Source organism: Loa loa, assembly GCF_000183805.2.
Source record: "Loa loa unplaced genomic scaffold supercont3.73, whole genome shotgun sequence".
In the NCBI taxonomy this organism is placed as follows: Eukaryota; Metazoa; Nematoda; class Chromadorea; order Rhabditida; family Onchocercidae; genus Loa; species Loa loa.
In genome coordinates, this window is record NW_018108253.1 from 7,748 (window position 1) to 29,793 (window position 22,046).

The window sequence follows — 22,046 nt, forward strand, 5'->3', positions numbered from 1 at the left end:
ATATTTGGGAATATTTATTAGACAAAAAAAAGAAAAATCAAGGAAAAAATTTCAGTAATTTAATTTCTTCAGTTTGAGTAAATATTAAATTAATCAACTGTTAGAATAATATCTGTTTCATATTCTTATTAATTAAATATTAAATTAATCATAATCAACTGTTAGAATAATATCTGTTTCATATTCCTATTAATTAAATATTAAATTAATCATAATCAACTGTTAGAATAATATCTGTTTCATATTCCTGTCAATTTCATCACCACTACTCCGGTTCTTTTTTTTACTACAGATATTAACAGTAATAAACCGGAGAGACCGGAGAAAAAATTTGTCAATTAATATGCTTAAGCTAAATTTTTTTTTTCTGCTATACTTAAGCTAAAATTTTAACATTTAAATTACTCAAAAAAATTCTTGAAATAATCCCTTAGTTTTGACAAAATAAAAAAAAAATAAAAAATTTGCATATATGACTGTTTGAAAATAATTTGCTATCATTATCTTATTTGAAATACATTTTGGTTATTTCCAAATCAGTGTACCATGTGAGTCTGCCTGTTTGTGCTAATGTCTTGCAAATATTGATTTGTTTAAAGTGGTATTTTTAGCTCTGAATATTTCATTTTGGTGATAATCTTTTTTCAAAATTCTTTTGAAATTTTAAAAATTTTTTTTCTCTTTTGTTTTCTTAATAATTGCTTACAGGTAATTGTGCATGTAAAATAACCTTTTTTTTTGAGAGTATTTATTGTTTATGAGAGGAAAAAAAAAGAAAAATGGTGAAATTTCTTGATAAAATTCTTCCTTTCCAATATTTCTTTTGAAATTTAATTAAATTTTCAGACGAAATTTCTTTCCCAATTTCATATATGTTTAAAAATCCGTTTTGAATACTCCATTCCGCGGAAATTTTTGAATGTCTTCATTAATTAGTAACAGCAAGTGATAACATCGTAGAAAAGCCAAAAATGCAACGGTTGAATTCGACAAATCATAGGGACAAACGACGACGATTACAGATTGGGAGTCAACTCCCGGAAGAATTCTATGATTATCTTGATCAAAAAGGTTAAAATTTATTTCCTAAAGAAATGAAATTTAAGATAGCAAAGCTAAAATTGCTAAATTGAAACTTGGAATCGAAATTAACAGTGAAAGTGAACAGTACTTCCGTAATCTTTGATCCGGATACGGAAATGAATTTGATTTATGAAAAAGGAATGGTTTTGAAGAAGAAAATAGAATTCATGTCATATGAATAAGGCGAATTTGTTCCTTCCCTTGGGTATTTATTGAAACCAGCCTTATGAACTACCCCAATGTCTTCTCAATCTCAAATTCCCGCATATCGGATAATCCAGGAGAGTTTGATGAACTGCGAGAAAATGATCATGTAATAGAGAATGGTTTTTATGGAGATATTTAGAGAATGATTCAAAGGCTTTAAGACACTGTTGCATTGCGTATTGATGATAAAAGATATTGAAAAATAGAATGATTAAAATAGTGAGGAAGTGAGAGAAAGTTTATCAAAAAAAAATACGACCATTCTGTCAATTTCTCACTAACTGAGAAAAAAAGAAATAGAGTACGATAAATGAAGAAGAATTAGAGATAGATGAACATTTGCAATAAATAATGAGATAAGAGAGAGAAAGAGAGAAAGGGAATGGAGAGGTGACAAAATAATTAGCTAACTGATATAGCGTTATAGCAGAGATTGAGAGGTAGGAAAGGAATTTTAATTTCTAGTGAACATTTTTTCTGGAAATAGATAAAAAGAAATATCACGAGTGTAATGAAAGGAAAAGAGGTAGAGGAAAAAGGGTAAAGAGTTTAGAAGAAAAAGGGAAAGGTTTTTTTTTTCTTTTCGAGGGAATGATGATAATAAATAAATCAGATGAAGTTAGATGAGATGAGATAAGAAGAGATGCTTATTACAGTATCATATTGGATCATACCTACAGTGCCTTATTATGCGGGATCATATAAATTAAGTAAGCAAAAATTAATGACTGATATCTAAAATTTTTTTTTTAATAAAATTCACCGGATCACTTTTTTTTTTCAAGATTTAATACGTAATGATCGTTTCCTGAAACGTTTCGGTAAACGATTACTGGGTGCTATTCGACAACCGTTATTACGACGCAATCGATCAAACGTTACATTATTGGATTCAGAGATTGATTCGAATTTATCGTTGGCTGTAACACCTAAACGTACATTTTCATTGCTCAGTCAACGAACATTATTATCGAAAAAGGTATTCAGATACGTTTTTTTTTCTCTCTCTCTTTTTCCACGGTAAATTTAAACACTTGATTGATATCAATTGATTATTGAACAAGACGATTTAGTAAATTATGTAGATCGGTAAAGAAAGCATTCTTGATTTTGAATGATCGTTTATTTCCAGTTAATAACTTCTTAGTTGCATATAGTTTAGGATTTACGTGGAATGTTCATTATTAAACAAAGAGAGGTGAAATGATTGTTACTTAAAGATTATAAATCGTTGGAATGGATGACTTTATGAATATTCAAAACTTCCGATAGATAAGCTTTGGTAGCGTTCAGTCGATGAGCTGGAAAGGATGTATAATGTTTAGATTACAACGGTTATAGGCTAATATCGTTTAACAGCTGTAGTGAAGAAGTAGAGAATTCTTGACAAGTGTGAATATTGATTTTCCCTGGGAAAGATTGGATAAATTTCTGTTTCATTTCAACCATAATACAAATTGTAAGTAATTGCAAATTGAATTGAAGAAGTGAGGAAACAATGCCAACAAATGCAATTGTAATCTTTCTGTATCTCATCCACCTATCTGTGTGTAATTTTATAACTTTGAAGGGATGAACCTTTTTTTTTTTCAGAACAATCTGGACGAAGAAAATTTTTACATGGAAGATTTGAAATTGACCAATGGAATGCTTTCAGAGGAAGTGAGCTTTTAGTACTTGTAATTCGCTTTTCGCTAGATTGTACGGTGGGATACTGAGAGTGGAAGAGAACGAAACGAGAGGATAATAAGGACGGAAAAAGGGAAAAAGGAACAGAGTTAAAAATAAGACTATTTATTTGCCTTTGGTAGTAATGCGTCTTAATTATAGTATTTTAGCATGAAGCAAACGGTGACGACACATTGTTTCATGGTGAAGAGATGGCAATAATAAATTTGGAAAAAGAAAATGGTGGTATGTTTGGTTTCTGAATTTGAATTTTTTGAAAATATCTTTGCTAATACAGTTATTATTTCTGTTATTATTGCTATTACTTTATATAAACTCCGTTTTTTAATCAACATTAATTTTTAAATAAATTATGATTTGTAATGCCGATTATAATTCGATCAGGAATGGTGTGAGTTTACGATGTTCATCTTCGCGTAGAGTTTTAGTACATAGATCTGCAGGACTGGTATTTATATTAGGGTACTTTATTCTCAGTTCATTGAAATAACCTCGGTAGTCTGAAAATTTTAGAATTTGGTTTCAATATTGTTGGCGGTACCGACCAGGAATATATCCCGGGCGATCCTGGCATATTCATTTCAAGGATCCGAAATGGTGGTTCAGCTTCGCGTGATAGTAGACTAAAGATCGGTGATCGTATCGTTTCGGTAACTTTTAAATTTGAAAGATTAGTAAGAATTTCACTTCACTTTCTTTGACTTTAAAATTTAAAAAAAGTACTTTGCAGGTGAACGGTATACTACTTACTGGTAGAACGCATGATGATGCTGTAGAAATTTTGCATAATACTAAGGGCACTGCAGTGCTAATGATCGAACAAAATGCTGAGTCACGAGTTTTAAATGTAAGGTTTTCTTTCAATCCAAGGATATCTTAGAGTTGCAAATTTCCAATCCTTATTTATTTTAAAACAAGTGCTTTGCGACCTTTATCTATTCATTCATCATATTTTTTTCTTTATCGAACAACGTATTCCTAATGCACGAGCAGAACGTATAACGTATGTTTTGAATTACCAACATCTTATATTAATTGTCATGTTTCTTCAATAAAAACATAGCATGTCAGCAGTGCTAGCAGTACCTGTTGTTTCAGACTTGTTCCTACTGATTCACTTGTCAATATTTCATTGTTCAATTCTTTCATGAAAATTTTTACAACATAAAGTTAGTCATTGGGAGTCTTCAAAAGACTGGTTTTATTGGTGAGTTGGCATCATTAGTGAAAAGTATTGTTGACAATCATTTCTTTCGAATTTATGTAACTTAAATGTACTAAGCCTTAATAGGTACTCCAACGTATATTCCGCATGATTAGCACTTTATTCTGTTGCAGAATGTCAAACACTAGTTGTAGCCATGTTTAAGTTTTGATATTTTATCATTGTTGCTAAAATCAGTTCGCTACTCGTTTGGAGTACTCCGGAAATTATTAGAGTAGGCATGTATATAAGGCTTCTTTTGAATCTCTCTTCTTTCAAAGTCTCTTTTGAACTGTCCTCAAATTTAGCTGTATTATTCTTTTTGTGAAATTCAAACTTAACTGTTAGTGTGCTGAACATCTGCGCAAATTTTCCGGATTGCAGTTTTTACTTTTCCACTTTAGTTTTTCTGTTTTTTTTTCTTGCTCAAGATTATATATATTTTCCAATTTATTCATCGAAATCAGTTTCGAGTTTTACCTTTTTGTAATCAGGATATTATTTGATATGCCTTCCCAACTGATGTTAGGATGTCGCTTGATGAAGTGTAGGGCTTACATGTTACATGCTGTCTTTTGCTTGCACAAATTAAGGTTTATTGGATTGACCGGGAAAGTCGAAATAGAACAACGAAGTGAATTCATGTTTTAGACTAAAAAGTTATTGATTCATTTCAGTCGCCTTAACATAACAGTCTGCTTCTTGAAAAGTTACGACAAGTAATGCATGTTCCTTGTAACTTATGGAAGTCGTTTGACGGGGTTGGCAAATAAAGGATGTCATCCAGACGAATTAATTTCAAAGGGCAGGGACGAGGGAATTGGAAATTGACTTTGTTACTTATATTATCACATAATTATCTAAAACTTCAGAGTTATTGATTTCCTCTGAATATTTCCAAGTGAAAATCTCGTTTAAAATCTTCAGGGGACTTGGTGGTTGTGGAAAGTTTACTTATACTTCGTTTAGGTCTTCACTTTTTTTTTGCATTATTTTGCGTAACCAAACATCAACAGTTAGAAGGGGGTTGATAATTTTTGATGGTAGTTATTGTTCTGCTGTCTATTTTCGAAATCCATAACTAACTTAGCCATGGTTCAGACGTGAGATCTGAGACGATTAGTTCATGACAACAATTTTTCAATAACCTTGGAGCTTCCAGAAACATAGCCAAATTATTTTTATGCTTATTGAATTCATTTGGAAATTGCTCTCTATTAATCATTTAATTTGATTGTATTATGACGCACTTACTCGAATCGGAGATTTTGATTACTGCTGGAGACAAATAATACAATTTGAAGTTTTCTGAGTTTTCTTCACCCTTGAATATAGAATACTAGAGAAGCCAGCAACAAACATTAGGATATTAGGGAGAAAATTTCGAATGAGCAAAATCATTGGTCTTGTAGTATATGGGATCTTACCTTCTAAGTGTGATTGTGATCAGGATGCAATTTTTATAAAAGAGATTGCCAGTATCTGATGCATTTCTTCCGGCAGATAAGGTGCCGATTGAAGGAAGGTACCCCTGTAAAATATTTTTCAACTTCTTTACTAATATTTTAATACGAAAAGCATAATTTTCCTGAAAATTATCTAACCTTAAGATGGTTTTTTTTCCACTGAATCCTAATTTATATGATGTTTGTATTCATCATCGACTTTTTGGAAGGTTTTCAATATTTGAAGCTGCTAAGATTCCAGCTTTTTTATTATACTTTATCTCTGCGTCTTCCATGTTCTTATCTTCTCTTGTTTCTGGTTTATTTCTTGTCTTATTTAATTTCGGCTAATGGATTTAGTTTTTCTATAATCCGTTCCGTCGTCATTTGGCTGCAATTTATAATTAATGTTTTTTTTCTTTTGTGATTCATTTAATTTTCATCCAGTTGTTACAGTTAACAACTAATTTAACATCGATTCTTAAGGTTTGTCACACTCTTATCTTTGTTTATTGATTTTCACTTCCAATTCTACATTGAAACACTGTGTTTTCGAGCTTTAACTGATTTACGGAAGGGCGAAAAAGATGTTGAATCATGAGAAAGTAATGGATTACCAACTTCTTTATTTTCTTCGCTTCAGAAACCAACAGAACTTTCGGGTATCTTAAGCTCAAACGAAAGTATCTCATCATTGAAAAGTGAACAAAGGACTTTGTCCTCCAACCAACGTACAAGTATGTCGTCCAAATCCATGAATCCGTACATGTCGCAAATCATGCCAGAATCAACTGAAGTAGAGAAAAAGAAAAGTACACTGTCATCAGCTAATGAAGGTAATAAAACATTTTAGGTTTAACATTAAAAGTCTGGATCGAAATCATGTATTTTTTTTGCAGTTATGCTTTTCATGGGTTTTAGTTCTTTTGAGTACCTTAATTTCATTTCCATCCTTTGAGTTTTATCCACTTTTGATTTGAAAAGGAAAACTATTTGGTGATTTCCTGTTTTTAGTAGTACATTTGTTATCGAATTCAGCAAACAATGATTATGTAGATGGCGAACGCATGATGAAAAATGAAACAGAAAATCAAAATGAAGTACGTCGGACGGAACATGAACGAATGTTGGAAGTTGGTTCAGTTACAACGGCATCGCCACTTACATGTTAGTTCTTATTTTTGATTCATTTCTAAGTTCCGAAATATTTCAGGTCTTATGGAGTTTTATGTTTCATTCCTTCAAATTTGTTTGTTTGTATTTGGACATACCATCGTGGAACGGTCCTTTATTTTTCTCGCTTTTTGAAATAATAATGATCAAGATTCCATACTTTATCTTTGAAATCCAATTCCATATGTAGCATAGTCGACTGTTTGTCGATTTTCTTTTCAAGTGTAACTTCAAAGCTGTTAGCTTGCAATACAACCAGCATTAAATGGTCGCGTAAAATAATGGTACATGCTCCCAGGATTCTTCCCTTACGACCGTGATCCTTCTTGCGATAGCATTTTGTTTATCCTTCATCAGTTGACATATACCATATTAAAAGTATCATAATTACATATTGTTGTTCGAGTCTTTTATATCATTCTAAGAGGATGTGGAGGGTAAGAGGAAGCGGACAGCTTTAGATAGTGGGACAACTGCAAACTAATGTAATCTATTGTAAGCTTCTGCCCCGGGGAAGCAGTCGGCGTCTGTTTGCTGTGTATACTTAAACTGATTTTCTTTCGTCTGTCCCAAAATTACTGCTGAATTATAAGGCTCGTTGTATCAAAATTTAAATTTAGTTTTAGCCGAGATATTGCAGGTTGTTTCTTGCAGAAATACAGCATTGGGTTATGTTAGAAAGTCCAAAAATGTTACGTTAAATATGATATGTACTTCTAATTGGATCCATCCATCAAGACTGATGACAGATCGTTATTATTTGCTGTAGATCTAGTTGAAAGTGAAACATTTGTGTTTATTTGGTTGATTGTAGCATTCCTGACGAAGAAAATATCTGACTTGAGATTCAACAACTTTAAAGCTTAGCAGGTTGGAGAAGACATTGACCTTTACCCGGGTAAAACGAAATAGCATAAAGTAGAAAAATTATCTCAAAGCAGACCGAGGATAGAATTAAAATGTGACCACTCGTTTTTAAATTTAGCATCCTTACAGATTTTTTCTTTTTTTCTCAAACTTTGGATACTATTTGCTTTTTCCTGGTTTTCCACTTTTTTTTGAGATTCTATTATTTGGTTTTTTAAATTCGTATTTAAATTTAATTCTTCGTTTTCAGCATTAAACGATGAAACAGCGAAGACGATCGACGAAAGAAGCGGTGAAGCCGCTTCATTGAATAATGGTGATAATCATGGTGATAACGATGATGACTATGAAGATGGTGAAAATGGATTAACATCTTGTGATCACTCAAGTTCTGTTATAGATGACATTCCAGTCACACCTAAAAGGCCATACAGATTATTGGATCCATCAAAGTAAATATCGATTTTAATCACTTTTTAAAGAAAAAATGCTTTTATCATTGTATACAAGTTTGGAAGATAATATTTCGTGTTTGTAAGAGCAAAAAGTAAACAAACAAACTTGAAGATAGTTTATTTGGAATTATAAAGCGAAGTAGTAGCTTGATTCCAATTTATGTTCATATCATGAAGATTCGTTTCTCTTTTTTCTTTGTAATTTTAATTTTAAACTGTGATTTCAGTCCATCTATATTCAACGAAGTATTGGCTGTTTCGGTTGGTGTCGCAGCACTGGGAGCTGGCATATATGTAATATATAAATTTGTTAAACATCGATCTGCTCCCTGAACACCTCGTTCTATCTTGTAATGAAGTGTTGAACAGATTTTATATTTTTGAATCTCAGTTATATGGCATAATTTGTCTTCAGGACTGATGTGTACAGAAAAGATTAGGGTATATCATGGATACTTTTTAGGTGGGTACTTTTTCCGATCGCAGTCACAATTGTTGAAATCACAGCCTTGCTGTAGTAATTCAGACAGGGAAAACATATATGCAAATCAGCATTTTATCTTTTATTTGTAGCGCCTGAAGCAACATAAATAATCATAAATACTGCATCGGAAATCTTGAAGGCATAATTTGGCGATGAAAAATTACATACTTCTTTGATTTCTTCTTTCTCAGTTATTTCTTTTTGTCTTTTTTCATTCGTATGTAAGACAATATGTTGAATGAGTTTTGCTGATATACTTTGAAATTAAAATTTAAATGCAATAGTAATGATGATCTGACAGGCGATCTGTACATCTTAATCCACAGTTAATATGTATCTTTTTTGAACTTTTCTATTATACTCGAATTAATCTAGTATCAATTAAAAATCAGTATTATAAATCAATCTCTCATAATGGATTTTCTTTCATTGTACGGTTCTATTAAAATTGTGTGGAATATTTTTTTTTTGTGTGTGCTTTTTATGGTGAGTTTTTTATGAGTAGAAGAAAATTTTGTATCGCTTTCTTATGTTTATGTATGTAAAAGGTTTTGAATTCGAAAGTTTTTGCGGTAGCTGTCTAAATGTTTTGTGTTTTTGAATAAATTGTAATATTCATAAAAGATTCGCTTGGGTTATTCTAATAGGTTTATATTTTTCTATCACAAGTTGTTCCATAGATATTCATACTTGCAAAATTATTTCCTTTTTTTTTTCCTTTCTTTTTTCTCAATTTTTAATCACAGGAAGTAACGAATGAGATATTTGATGTTGGGTAATTGGACATAATAACGTGATGGTACTGTCAGAGTCTTTTGCAAACTTTTGGAGCTAAGTTACACTTCAAATCATATCCAGAAACCTTATTTCTTAGATCTTCGAAGCTGTGTTTGTTTTTTGAATTTCTTAAAATACTGAGAAGATCAATGAATTTTTTTTTTTTTTTAAATTTCGATCTTTAGTTTGTTCTTTTTTTAGGAATAAATAACGGATCAGAATTCGAATGCGATGAGATTTAGTATTAATGAGAGGAGACAACTTGAAATATTTGTTATTACAAATTCGAAATATTACTAGCAAAAAGTTGGTCGTTCCAAAGATGATTTCGGAGGCTATTGTACCGGTCGTGCAGAAAATTGATACGCCTCAATTTAAGGCACTTTTTACACCTGAACTTATTAAACTTAATGATCTCTTTAAGAGGAATAATTTTCAATTACGGTAAGTGTTATTTTATGATCAAACTATCATAATATTTTCCATATCCTACGTTGATGTCTCTTCTTGCAATATCGCATTCATACTTTGTATTATACTATTCTCATTTTACCATTTATATTATCATCTCTTATTGATACAGAATGAGAAAGTTCATTTCCGGTCATTTATGCGAGTAGTTCTAATATTTATGCTTATATTTTGTTGTATTTATTCAAAATAAGTTATAGCAATAACAATAGAAGTATATTTGATAAGAAATATTTGTATCAGTATGAGCATTTTTGGTAGGGATTAATTTTGATTAATTTAATCTGTTAATTTGTTAGGGAAAAATATATAATTTTAGATATTTTAATTATTGTTCTTTTTTTATATTCTAAAATTTCAAATTGTATTCTCTTTTTATTTTTATTTTTCTCTAGTCTTTTATTCTTCTTTTTACAGTATGGCTGGTGGTGCAGTTCGAGATTTATTAATGGGTATAAAACCGTCTGATATTGATTTTGCTACAAATGCAACACCAGAGGAAATGAAGGTTAATTTATCAGTTTGCCATAATCAGTAATGCTCGTTAAGAATGCTTAGATTTTTCGGTGTATTATTTGTACAATGGTTGTATCAGATGAAATCTCAAAAAAATGGCAATAAAATATGGACTTTATAGGATTGGTATGATTAGGCAGCGAAAAAATGTTTTGCTTTATCAAATTAGTTAACGATGGATTTAAAATCAAGGATTAGTAATTGAAGATATGTGGAATATGGGGAAGGTGGATGTGGAAGTTATACAAGATTTTATGAGATTATATTATCGGTTCATGCATCAAATTTTGTAATTTTTTTTTTCTATAATTTGATTTCAAATAGATCTGTTTGCTTCAGGAATTATTTATCCGCGAGGGTATCCGAATGTTGAATAAAAATGGTGAAGAACATGGAACAATTACCTGTCGTATTGATGATAAGGAAAATTTTGAAATTACAACTTTAAGGCATGCAAATGTTTGATATTGAGTGGTACATTATCCATAGGTTAATGTTTTAGGAACTTCAACTTGACTTTCGTCTGTGTTGCAAATTTTCCCAATCATATTAATTATTTTAGTGAAAACAGGCTGTACTATTATCTGTCGCGACTGTCCAAAAGATTCTCCTTAGAATCATGCAGTTGTACTATTGCACTCAGTCAGTTGTACCAGCTACCAAACTGACTTGATTTTGCTGTCATTTATGGATTGCCTTAATTATTTCAGGATTGATATTGTTTGTGATGGACGTCGAGCAAAAATTGAATTCACAACCAGTTGGCAGCTTGATGCAAATAGACGTGACCTGACGGTTAATTCACTTTTCTTGGGCAAGTTAATTGTTTTTTTTTGTCCTTGAACCTTTTCTTACAGTACGAATTTATTTCTAAAAAATTTGCTTCAATTTTCTCTTCCTGATTTCCTATTTATCGAAAATTATTGATTTCCTGAAATTTCAGCTGGTTTATATCTTTTTTTTCTCTTTTAAGATTTGGATGGCACCGTTTTTGATTATTTTGGTGGCATAAAAGATTTGGAAAAACGACGAATTGTTTTTGTAGGCGATGCAAATCAAAGGATTCAGGTTTTCCAGCAATTTTCAAATTAATTTAGTTTTGTCTATCTTCTTTGCAACTAAAACTAATTTATTCTATCAAATCTTTAGTGCGACTATTCGATCATTGTCATGTTGTAATAGATGATTCTCTTTTCTAGGAAGATTATTTGAGGATATTACGATATTTCCGTTTTTTGGTCGATTGGCGCTAGACGGTGAAGCACACGAGAAAGCAACATTGGATGCTATTATTTCGAATGGACATGGTCTAAAAGTCAGTTCATTTCTCTCAGTCTAAATATTGTTAAAATGATTATGGGCTAAAGGAATTCAGAATAATCTAGATTTTACTATAATATATTTTCCAAGTATATTATTCGTTATTTGATTTCCAATATTTCGAAACATTAACTTAGGGGTGGAAATTATTACTGGAATTTTCTCTTCTGCTTATGAATCATTTCTGTTGATTACTATTATATCCTTCAAGCTTTTGGCATAATACTTTGGCGGGACTAATCGCAATGCTATAGTTACTCGTTGATTTAAATCGTATGACTTAATTGAATAATTCAATGATTTGTATTATTTTTTTCAAAGGATATAAGTGGCGAACGAATTTGGACGGAATTAAAAAAAATATGCGTTGGTCGTTTGGGTGATGCAGTATTAACAACAATGCTAAAACGATGTAATCTAGCTTCCTTGTTGGGACTTCCAGAAAATCCAGATATAGCATACTTCTGCAAATTGCATAAACGTTATTATCAAAAAATAGAAGCTATGACATTGTTATCGTCATTATTTACTGAGATGAAGCATATTGAACTATTCCACAAGAGGTTATTCATTTTCTGAATTAATGCTGAAGAATTTTATTTTCTGGAAGAAATTACGTGCTCGAAATTCTAGGACAAATTCATTACTAAAATTCCAATTAAGATTGGGTAAAATCTACCTATATGTTCGATAGTCGCCAAAATTTATTAATTAATTCATATGCGTACCTAACATTACCACTATATTCCCAACCACTTCTTTTCATGGAGAATGATAGTATCGTTCGAAGATTTGAAACGCTAATTTTTTCTTTTTTTTTCTTGCAAAGATAAACTGGTAACAAAATATTTAACCGGGTGTATGATTTGCATAAGTTGTCAGTGGTTTATATTAATATGCAATTTATAGTAATTGAGAATAATTTGTACATAAATCCAAATATGCAAATGGAGTATCAAGAAAAAAATCATTTCAACTCTATCACGTTATTAACTTTTCATGTAGATGAATTCGTTCCCATTTAATCAACCTCCAATAAATTTTGTAGTTTTCATCCGTAAATCTCATATGTTTAATTTGCAACAATTTGTGTCATCTTTAAGCGACTGAAAAGTCTTCTTGTCCTCTCTTATGGACTTGCTGGATATTTAACCAAAGATTATTACCGTGAAAGGTGAAATCTTATGAGTCACCCAGTAAAATAAAATTTACAGATGTAAATTTTTTTCAGATGCAAATTGTCATATGCTGAGAAAACGTTAGCCGAATTCATTGTGGAACATCGTGATGAAGCAAAAAAGAATGCTAATTCAAATTTGTTTTTCAAAAATATGTTGTTAAACGAGGAACGACTGCACAAGTTTACGAGTGATTTTTTTTTTCTCGTGATAAAACTTATGAGTTTTGAGATAAATTTAAAAGAAAAAAAAACCTCTAACATTAGGGGGTGTTTTTATGGTTGATGTAAAATCAAATCAAATCAGGAAAGAAAGTCCAAACAAGTCGAGAAAAAGTGATCGAATTGGCAAAATATACAATGGTTGATGATGAGCTGATCAGCGAACTGAATGCTTGGAAAACGCCAGTATTTCCAGTCGGTGGGATCGACTTAATGTATAATAATGTTCCACCTGGATCACATGTTAAGCAGATTCTTGATCATCTTTTTAAAATATGGATCGAAGTATGTTTAATTTGAATTTTCTGCATCCGTTTTAAAATTATCCAATTTTTATCTGTCCCAAAATTTTGGCCTTACTCCGTTGCATTGATGTAATTTTGGATGTAATAGATGATTTATGTCAAAAAGTTTTACGTTTAGAAGAAAATAACTGAAGCGAAATGTGATTTGACTTTCTTAAATTCTTTTTAATTTATAACATATTTACATAATTCATTTGGGACAAATTCCCATAGTTCAACATGAACTTATTATAGAGTCAGTGGATGATGAGCAAGGAAGAATTGCTAAAACATGTTGATGATATTGAATGGAATGATGAGAAAATTCGTTCAAGATGCAAACGAAAGCATAGCTCCAGCAACACATGATATTATTATGTTTAAAAAGAGGGAAAAAATATGTAAATATTCTGTTCCTTTTCTTCTTTCTTATACTGATAAACATATTTGCATCATTTATTTGTTCCCTTACAAAAGTCATTTCAAATATGCATGTTAGAATGGGAATTTCAAACGGTTAAATTGGAATTTTTTCATTTTGAAAGAAAACTTAAAAACATTTCAAATCTCATGTTTTATTTCCTAGGCAAATAAATATTCAATATGTTTTATTTCCTAGGCAAATAAATATTCAATATGAATTTTATATAGAGAGAAACATGGGATGTTTATTGGTAAAATAAACGTAGCATCAATTTTAGGGTAAACTTGTGTTTGCAAGCTGGGATGTTGATTCACAGAAAAGTCCAAGTTTTGTCATCAAAACCAGGTGGATTATATGTAGGCCACAAATTTATGTGTAGGTCTTAAATTTGCAATTAAGTTCAAGTTATCAAGTAAATGATTGGCGATATCGCCTAGACTAATCCGGAATAAGAGAAAGTGGATGAAGTCTTTTGTTGATAATCATTGGTAATATAAAATTCAGTTCGGTTTGTTGGAAGTTTCTTATGGAAATATTCCTTCTATAAATTTGTAATAACTGATCTCGACTAAAATATTTTAACCATTGAAGAAAGGAATATGATAATAAACAGTATCAATGCAATTTTACGGGTTTTATCAAAGAAATAGCAATATGAACAAATCACAGGGGCTTTCGAATTCAAACGTGATAAAACATAATTTTTTGGAAAAGAAATTTCGAGAAAGCTTTAGAACCTTCCTTCAAAAACCGTTTAAAGACTATGCACCAGAATATAAACATGACAGAGTGCTTTCATAATTTCTCTTCTTTCTCTTTTACCTGAAACAGTGGTAACATTCCTTTTTTACATAGAATGATATCCAGCTAGAGGCGAAAGAATATTTTAGTGATTGCGTAAACTTAAGTTCAAAAACGGATTAATTCAAGTGTTTGCTAATTCATCAACTTCCTAACTTAATTAGAAATATCCAAATAAGTGAGAAAATATCCAAATAATCAGCAAGATGCAAATAATATCGTGTACATATGCCTTTTAAATATAAAAATTCACAGGCTCCACAAATTATAGTGTAAAGGTTAGTAGAGAGGAAAAAAAAAGATCGACAAGTTGCATGTTTTTACATAAATGCCACTTCAATCGGACTGTCCAGCTGTTGCCGCATATTTTCGTAACTTCTGTAACATCCGTTCATTTGTTGAAGGCTTAATAGCTTTCATTGCAACTTCAAAATCGTGCAATGTTATTGGGCGAATTTCCGTGCTGGCCAAATTTTTTATATCTTTACGTGACAGATCACGAATTGGTACCATTGCTGCTTCGCGACAAAGTGCAACCAGATCCGAATTGGAGTATCCATGCGTTCGTTCCGCCAGATTTCTAAAAAGCCAGCATAAAATACCACCGTTAAGTGATTTAACTCAAAAAAAAACTCGGTATTTGTGACATTTTGTAATGTTTAGGAGTAGCTGGGGGCTTTGACCTCCCAGTCTACACTGTCTACTAAAATAATTCGGCAGTAATTCTGACGCAACTCCTTCTTTCAGAGATGGAAATAAATAAAAGTTTGATTATTTGGTTGTCCTGTACACTCCTATCAAATCATTACATCATTGAAATTTATGACAAATTTTCAAATAAACGCATTGCTATTTATTAAAAATTAAAAGAAAATTTCCAACGCTTCAACGGAAGTATGCTCCTAATACCCATATTATTTCACCAACTAAAAGAAAAGAAGCGTAAATGATAGAAAAGAAAGAGTAGGAAATATAAACGGTAAACATAAACGGCAGGAATAAGTAGCATACAGCTGTTTAGAAGATAAAAATAGTGGTTAACTGGACGCAAAAGTAATTAAGATTATTGGAAATAACAGTTTACTTAAAATCTAGTTTCAGACACTTACTGCCTTTGTGCAAGACCTAGGTCAAATGATGTTTTTGTTTTCTCGAGTAATGACATGATTAGTTTAAGGCGCGCTGCTGCATTTGGTACATCGATGAGAATTCGCTTTGGAAATCGGCGCAAAATAGCTGAATCGAGTTCCTCAGGACGATTCGTTGCACCAATCACCAATAAACGATCATCTTTTGACGACAATATACCATCCATTTGAATTAGAAATTCCGTTTTCATACGCCTTGAAACCTGAAATTAAAAAGGCATTTCATTGATTTCAAAATTGAAAATCTCAAGTGTGAGGACACAGTGAACTCACAGACAAAGCTGAGGGTGACACATTCCGAATCCAATGCTACAAAAACTAGATCCAAGTTGATGCAACCAAAATTTCTTAATTATTAATGAAATATAATAAACAAACCTCAGTTTCCTTCTCACTGCGCTCACAAAGAATAGAATCAATTTCATCGATGAATATGATTGTTGGTTGCCCATTACGAGCAATTTGAAATAACGCGCGAACAATTTTTTCAGCATCACCAACCCATTTCGAGGTTAATGAAGCTGCTGAAACATTTAGGAACATCGTTGAACCGCATTCTGCAGCTACAGCACGAGCCTGAAATTCGAAAGCTTACCGGAATCATAAAATCTCAGAAATTCAAATATATTGCAATATAGTAAAGATGTAACGTGTGCAGATTGACTAATCATAGAATATGCCTAGAGATTTCAAATTTCAGAAAAAAATTAAAAACTGCATCAGAACGAACATACCAGTAATGTTTTGCCGTTCCCGGGTGGACCAAATAGTAAAATTCCCTGCGCAGGTTGACGAAGACCAGAAAATAAAGATGGATTAACAGTTGGTAGAATAACCGTTTCTTCCAAGGCCCGTTTGGCTGTTTCAGCGCCTACAATATCGTTCATTCTTACGTCATCTCGATTCAGAATTTCATTCAGCAACGGTTCACCAAATTTGTCATCGACACCTTTTAGGAGACTGCTTCGAGTACGAACATTCTGAAAGCAGAGTAAAGTTTGAATGAAACAGACCTTCTTAACTTAAGCACTTCAAATTACTGAATGATGGAATGATGACAAACGACAATCAAAAGCTGAAAAAAGGGAGCAATATGCCATAGACGTTTATTTTTAGTAAAAAAGTAAACATCATTCACAGTAGATTCTCATCTACAACTCCGAGTTATTCGTCATTTTTAGTAAAAAAGTAAACATCATTCACAGTAGATTCTCATCTACAACTCCGAGTTATTCTTCACAATTTTATAAACCTACCCCTTTTCGCTTTCTAAAAAAACATTCTGTATATGAAACAAAAATATTAATCTAAACAACAAATATACAATATAATATTAACTTTATCACTCATTTCCTGCCTACTTATCCTTTTTTGCTATTATTATATATCAACCTTTTACATTTGATTAAATTTGAAGGAATTTGAGGGACTTTGAAAAATTAGGAAATTTGAGGAAAATTAAGTTGTACTCACTCATCTTCCCAATTAAAATTAGTTATTCATTTTTCTTCGTCCTTTTTCTCTTTCCTAATTCCTCTTCAATCCCCAGGAATTCTCCCCAAACAAATCTACAAATTACAAACAGCAACTCACCAAATGATTGATGCTTTTCTCTTCGGAAGTGATCTGCCTACCAGATAGTCGGGCTGTTTGCGGTTTGCTAACTGAAGGTGAAACAAACTGAACAGGTCTACGCTGTAAATTTCGAGTCCCTGTCGATGGGAACATTTTTTCTGAATGAGAAAAATAAATGTTTCATCAACAAAATTATATACTTATAGTAAAATATATCACCACTGAACCAAATTTTGTACTCCAAGACAGCGGATTAGATTTTTAATGCAGCAAACTGTTTAAACAACAGAAGGATAAGAAATCATTCAACACCATCGATGAACTTAGGCCTAATTTGGGAAAGGACATGAAAACTGTCTATGCCAAAATCAAAAAAGAAAATCAATGTAAAATCGCCTAAAAGTCATAAATACATGCACTACATGTTATGAACGACAATAACATTTAAACCTACCTAAATCACCGAGTCTCTCCTTTGTTGCTTCCAAATTTCGTCTCATTGCTTCACGATGTGTCTCAACTTCACCCCGTTTCTCGGGATGCACTCTATCTGGTGATATTTTTAAAGCTTTTTCAAAATATTCAATACCCATACGGTATTTCGCCATTGCTGTCCGCTTCTTTTGTTCATCTGAAAGAAGATTTGGATTTATTCCATTCAGAACAGCATTTAAATATATGTATAAATTTTCAGACATAAAAATTCATTGAATTCCGGATCCCTATATCCTATGGTTAATCACCTTATATTTGTGTAAATTAGGCAAAAATGAATCTGGTCTTTTAGTAGTTATTTTCCGGTTGAAGAATATTACTTTTACTTGTTACTTCAATAACTGTCTTACTCGTACCTGCCTATGCACGAAAATGGCTAATCACACAACCCTTCCTGAAACAATGCATAGCAGTAGTGCAGAAAGTTTCAAGAAAAAAAAAAACTAAAATTAAATATGGACTACATAACAATGTATAAATTTTTTACCATCATTACTTGATATTTCATCTATCGAAACACCTTCTGTTACAAGTTGTTTTGACTTAAGATATGCTTTATTGAATGTTTCATAACTTTGCTGCTCCAATTTCTGAGGCTGAATCATTTTCCCTATAAATTTGTGAAAAATTAATCGAAAAAACCATAGTGATATGCTAAATAAGTAGGAATATTTCAAAAAAAAAAGAAGGATACCAAACAGTTTTGCGAGGTATTACTGCAAAGTATTTGTTTTTTCCAAATTAATTGTTTGTATTTTACTTGAAAAATTTTCAAATTTTCATCAAAAAAACGCTTCTAGAAATCATCAAAAAGAATGATATTTGAAGGAAGAGATCAATACAAAAGGTATTCAAAATTACAATAATGATAAATCGTTAGATCTGTAAGGTCGGCAAATATTCTTATTGGAGAAAAGAAAAAACCGTACACCCGTTGCGACAGGGATGCCAAAGTTTTTTTACCGTAAAATTCAGGTAATATTGTGCTTCATATTTTACGGCTTTCACAGATCATCCATATCAAAATATTTTCCCTTCGACAACATTGTCAGATGACTGTATAGTAGACACAGCCGGATAGATTATGAGCTTTTCGATAAGGCCTAATTTGCACCTAATTTTCTACTACTTTTATTACTATCTATCCAAATAATTTTCCATCAAATCAACTTTATTTCCCAAAAAAAAGATAGTCGATGCTGTGGACAATGCCGGATTAACGGCTCTTCGACAGGCCGTAATTTACGTAACATTCCTAGATGGTAGTAAAATAACATGCTTTTCTGAGTTGGACCTGCCATCAATTGCAGCTAACATTGAAAAATCGATAATAATGCAAGTGTTTTCAATTTAGGTGACTATTCGTGATGACAAATAAGCTGCAACCGTTTTCTACGGTCATAAATGACATAAATAACTCCTTTTTTTTTTTGCAATATTTCAACAAGTTTTAACATAGAAGTTTCAGAAATTTCTTATGAAACATTTCAATTTTGTTAAAGATAAATTAAAACTCTGCTTAATTCAATTATTTAGTAAATATTTAATGAATATGAAATGATAGAAAGGAAGAGCAGATTATTCATTTGTCTTTACAACGTCAGGTATTAGTAAATTTTCTAACGAAAACAAAAAGATTGTAAATACTTTCGTTAGTTATAAAAATTTTAAATAACTGTTACAAAATTTCAAGTAACTGTTACTTTCTTTATAAATTTAAATAACTGTTAAAAGTTTTAAATAATTGTTTTAATTTATTTACTGGATAATATATTTTTGTTATATCTCTTAATAGCTGTTAATGGCTAAATTATAAAATACATTATAAATTTTTTTTTCCCTTTGAATATTTGGTCTTTTTTAGCTCCTCAAAATTCAGAGATAAAATGAAACAGTTCCATTCTATCAAAGGATTTAATTTAACTTTATACTTTTCCAGTTATACATAGCAATTTTTAGATATGATGCACAATGCAACATGCAGTTGTGCATACTGCAATATAACAGTGCAATTATATGTGATAGTAATATAAGGCATAAGCTATCATAGCTGTAATGTAAAGCATGAAAACTTTTGCTTCATTAAAATGTTTCGATGCTATATAATCGCTTCCGGAAAGTAATACATCTGCTCATCAATAGTTCGATTTATTTCAATCTTTACTAATGGAAGGATGCTTTCAGTGCAAAAAAAATCTAACTTCGACAGTGTAAGTTTCCCATGAAATGAAATAATAGTTATTATGATTGAAGACTTCACTACAACCATATATAATACATTTGAACTTACTTAGCATTGCCAAAGAATACGATAAAAACCAGAAATGTAAATCGTGCTTCCAGAAGAGCAGTAAAAACCGGGAACGTATTTCGTACCGCTAAGAATACGGCACAGAAATGCACATTTTATGCTGCAAAGAATACAGCAAAACCGGAAATGTAGTATTTACTAAGGATAAAGTTAATCTAAATGAAATTTATCTAATACTTATCAAAATTATAAATAGTATAAATGTATGGACTTACTTTTCATATTAGCATCAATAACGCCAAATGCTTTCCGTTTTCCAAGATTTACACTCTTATCAGTCATATTCTACAGTTGCTGTTTCTACAAAACAGTTAAACATTGATGCTAATCCAAAAAAAAAAAAAAAGCGAATTGTAATTAATTATTAAGTAATGAGATTTGAATAATTGAATAATTAATGGAAGTGTCGAATAAGTCCATCTAAATTTCTAAATCTAACAGCTAGATGAAACCTAATATAAGACCATTTACATTTCTTTCACTTAAGATTTTATCAAAATGTTGCATTTCGTTGCACAGAGCTCTTTTGCAACGTATACTGGAAAGCAAAGAAAACTTGCTTACCGGATTTTACACTTACTGACCAGTTTCCAGTTCTGACCAAAACAACTAACCTTTTCTCATCTTATGAATAAATTAGTTTTCAAGCCCCATAATAGTGTTTCCGGAATATACAAAGAAAAATACATAGAGTTGGGATGCATAATACTCAATTATATTGATTAATTTTCGAGTTTATATGACGATTTCCCCAATTATTGATTCATTTCCGTAATGTAAATTATTCTATTTTAATATATAAGTGTAAAGGCATTGTAAATCCATTTTTCATCTCCAAAAAAATGGAAAAAAAATTGATCAATTCATTACATTACAATAATAATAATAGTAATAATGAAAATAAAGAAGGGGAAAAAAAACAGAAAGGATAAATAGTAGGAAGGCATGGATTCAATGTTTCAATAGCACCATAATTATAATAAAATCCATGAAATTAAATTTTCTTCCCGTAATTTGGATGCAAATTTTAGCTTCATAACTTTGATATACATATATCAAAGTTATATCAGTTAATGTGTATCAGTTGATTAATTAATTAATTAATCAATTAATGTTTCCAATTCTTGCTTGATAATAAATCACAAATGATGTAATTAAGATTAAATTTAAATATTGCTAACTTGCTAACACTCTTGGAAAGCATTTTTAGACCCAAAATCATTATGACAACAAAAAAAAAAAAAAAATAGTTGCCATCCTCAACAAATAACATCAGAAGAAAAAAAAAAACACTTCATTTGCTAAAGTATGATCACACGAAGAAAGGAAAATAAATGATGATAAAGCGAATAATAAAATAAAAAAGAAGTATTTGTTATTTTAGATGATTATTGTTACGCATACAATAAGGCTGCTATTATGGATACAATAAAACAATAATTATTAAATGACTAGCTAATACGTATACATATATGCACCAAATACTAATATAATATCATGAATAAATTATTATATCGTCTATTTTAATTACTATTTACTCATACAGTAACACTATAATAGCAACGTATCTGAGTTACAGATTGGAATAAATGATAGAGAAATTGATAAAATATCTTAAGTTACTATCTTAATTCTGTTCTTTACTACCGCTATTTGTGTTAATTTATTTTTTGACCTGGATACGTTACTTATTTAGTTATTTATCTAACCATATTATTTACAAAGCAAGTAACATTAATAATAAAAATAATAACAATAATAATAATAATAATAGTAATAATAATAATAATAATAATAATAATAATAATAATAATAATAATAATAATAATAATAATAATAATAATAATAATAATAATAATAATAATAATAATAATAATAATAATAACTAATAATAATAATAATAATAATAATAATAATA

At 30.7% G+C, this 22,046-nt stretch overlaps 3 protein-coding genes across 3 annotated transcripts; 2 read left to right on the plus strand and 1 right to left on the minus strand.

Annotated features, from left to right (window-relative positions):
• Positions 1–1,933: 1,933 nt before the first annotated feature.
• On the plus strand, positions 1,934–8,608 carry LOAG_04994 (hypothetical protein; the record flags this gene model as incomplete). Its single annotated transcript, XM_020446737.1, has 10 exons — positions 1,934–2,000; positions 2,076–2,269; positions 2,884–2,952; positions 3,129–3,204; positions 3,493–3,629; positions 3,710–3,826; positions 6,272–6,464; positions 6,667–6,795; positions 7,919–8,120; positions 8,351–8,608. The coding sequence occupies 10 exons, from the start codon at positions 1,934–1,936 to the stop codon at positions 8,454–8,456; spliced, it is 1,290 nt and encodes a 429-aa protein (XP_020302958.1). The 3' UTR covers positions 8,457–8,608.
• Positions 8,609–9,706: 1,098 nt separating this feature from the next.
• On the plus strand, positions 9,707–13,743 carry LOAG_04995 (hypothetical protein; the record flags this gene model as incomplete). The annotated part of the gene is made up of 10 exons (XM_003140532.1): positions 9,707–9,828; positions 10,273–10,363; positions 10,711–10,820; positions 11,082–11,185; positions 11,345–11,439; positions 11,585–11,686; positions 12,013–12,254; positions 12,923–13,059; positions 13,176–13,375; positions 13,630–13,743. 10 exons carry the CDS (start codon positions 9,707–9,709, stop codon positions 13,741–13,743), a joined length of 1,317 nt encoding a protein of 438 aa, XP_003140580.1.
• Positions 13,744–14,737: 994 nt separating this feature from the next.
• On the minus strand, positions 14,738–18,436 carry LOAG_04996 (hypothetical protein). Its single transcript, XM_003140533.2, has 7 exons — positions 18,305–18,436; positions 17,777–17,953; positions 17,341–17,480; positions 16,482–16,727; positions 16,126–16,323; positions 15,709–15,950; positions 14,738–15,179 (listed from the first exon to the last, which is right to left on the minus strand). Exons 1-7 carry the CDS (start codon positions 18,420–18,422, stop codon positions 14,936–14,938), a joined length of 1,365 nt encoding a protein of 454 aa, XP_003140581.1. The 5' UTR covers positions 18,423–18,436; the 3' UTR covers positions 14,738–14,935.
• Between the last annotated feature and the right edge of the window lie 3,610 nt (positions 18,437–22,046).

Coding starts and splice junctions, on each gene's coding strand:
- LOAG_04996 (XM_003140533.2), bottom strand. CDS start 18,422: ATGATTCAGCCTCAGAAATTGGAGCAGCAAAGTTATGAAACATTCAAT. Junction 15,951..16,125: donor GCAGTGAGAAGGAAACTGAG/GTTTGTTTATTA, acceptor TTTTAATTTCAG/GTTTCAAGGCGTATGAAAAC. Junction 15,180..15,708: donor CTAGGTCTTGCACAAAGGCA/GTAAGTGTCTGA, acceptor CTGGCTTTTTAG/AAATCTGGCGGAACGAACGC.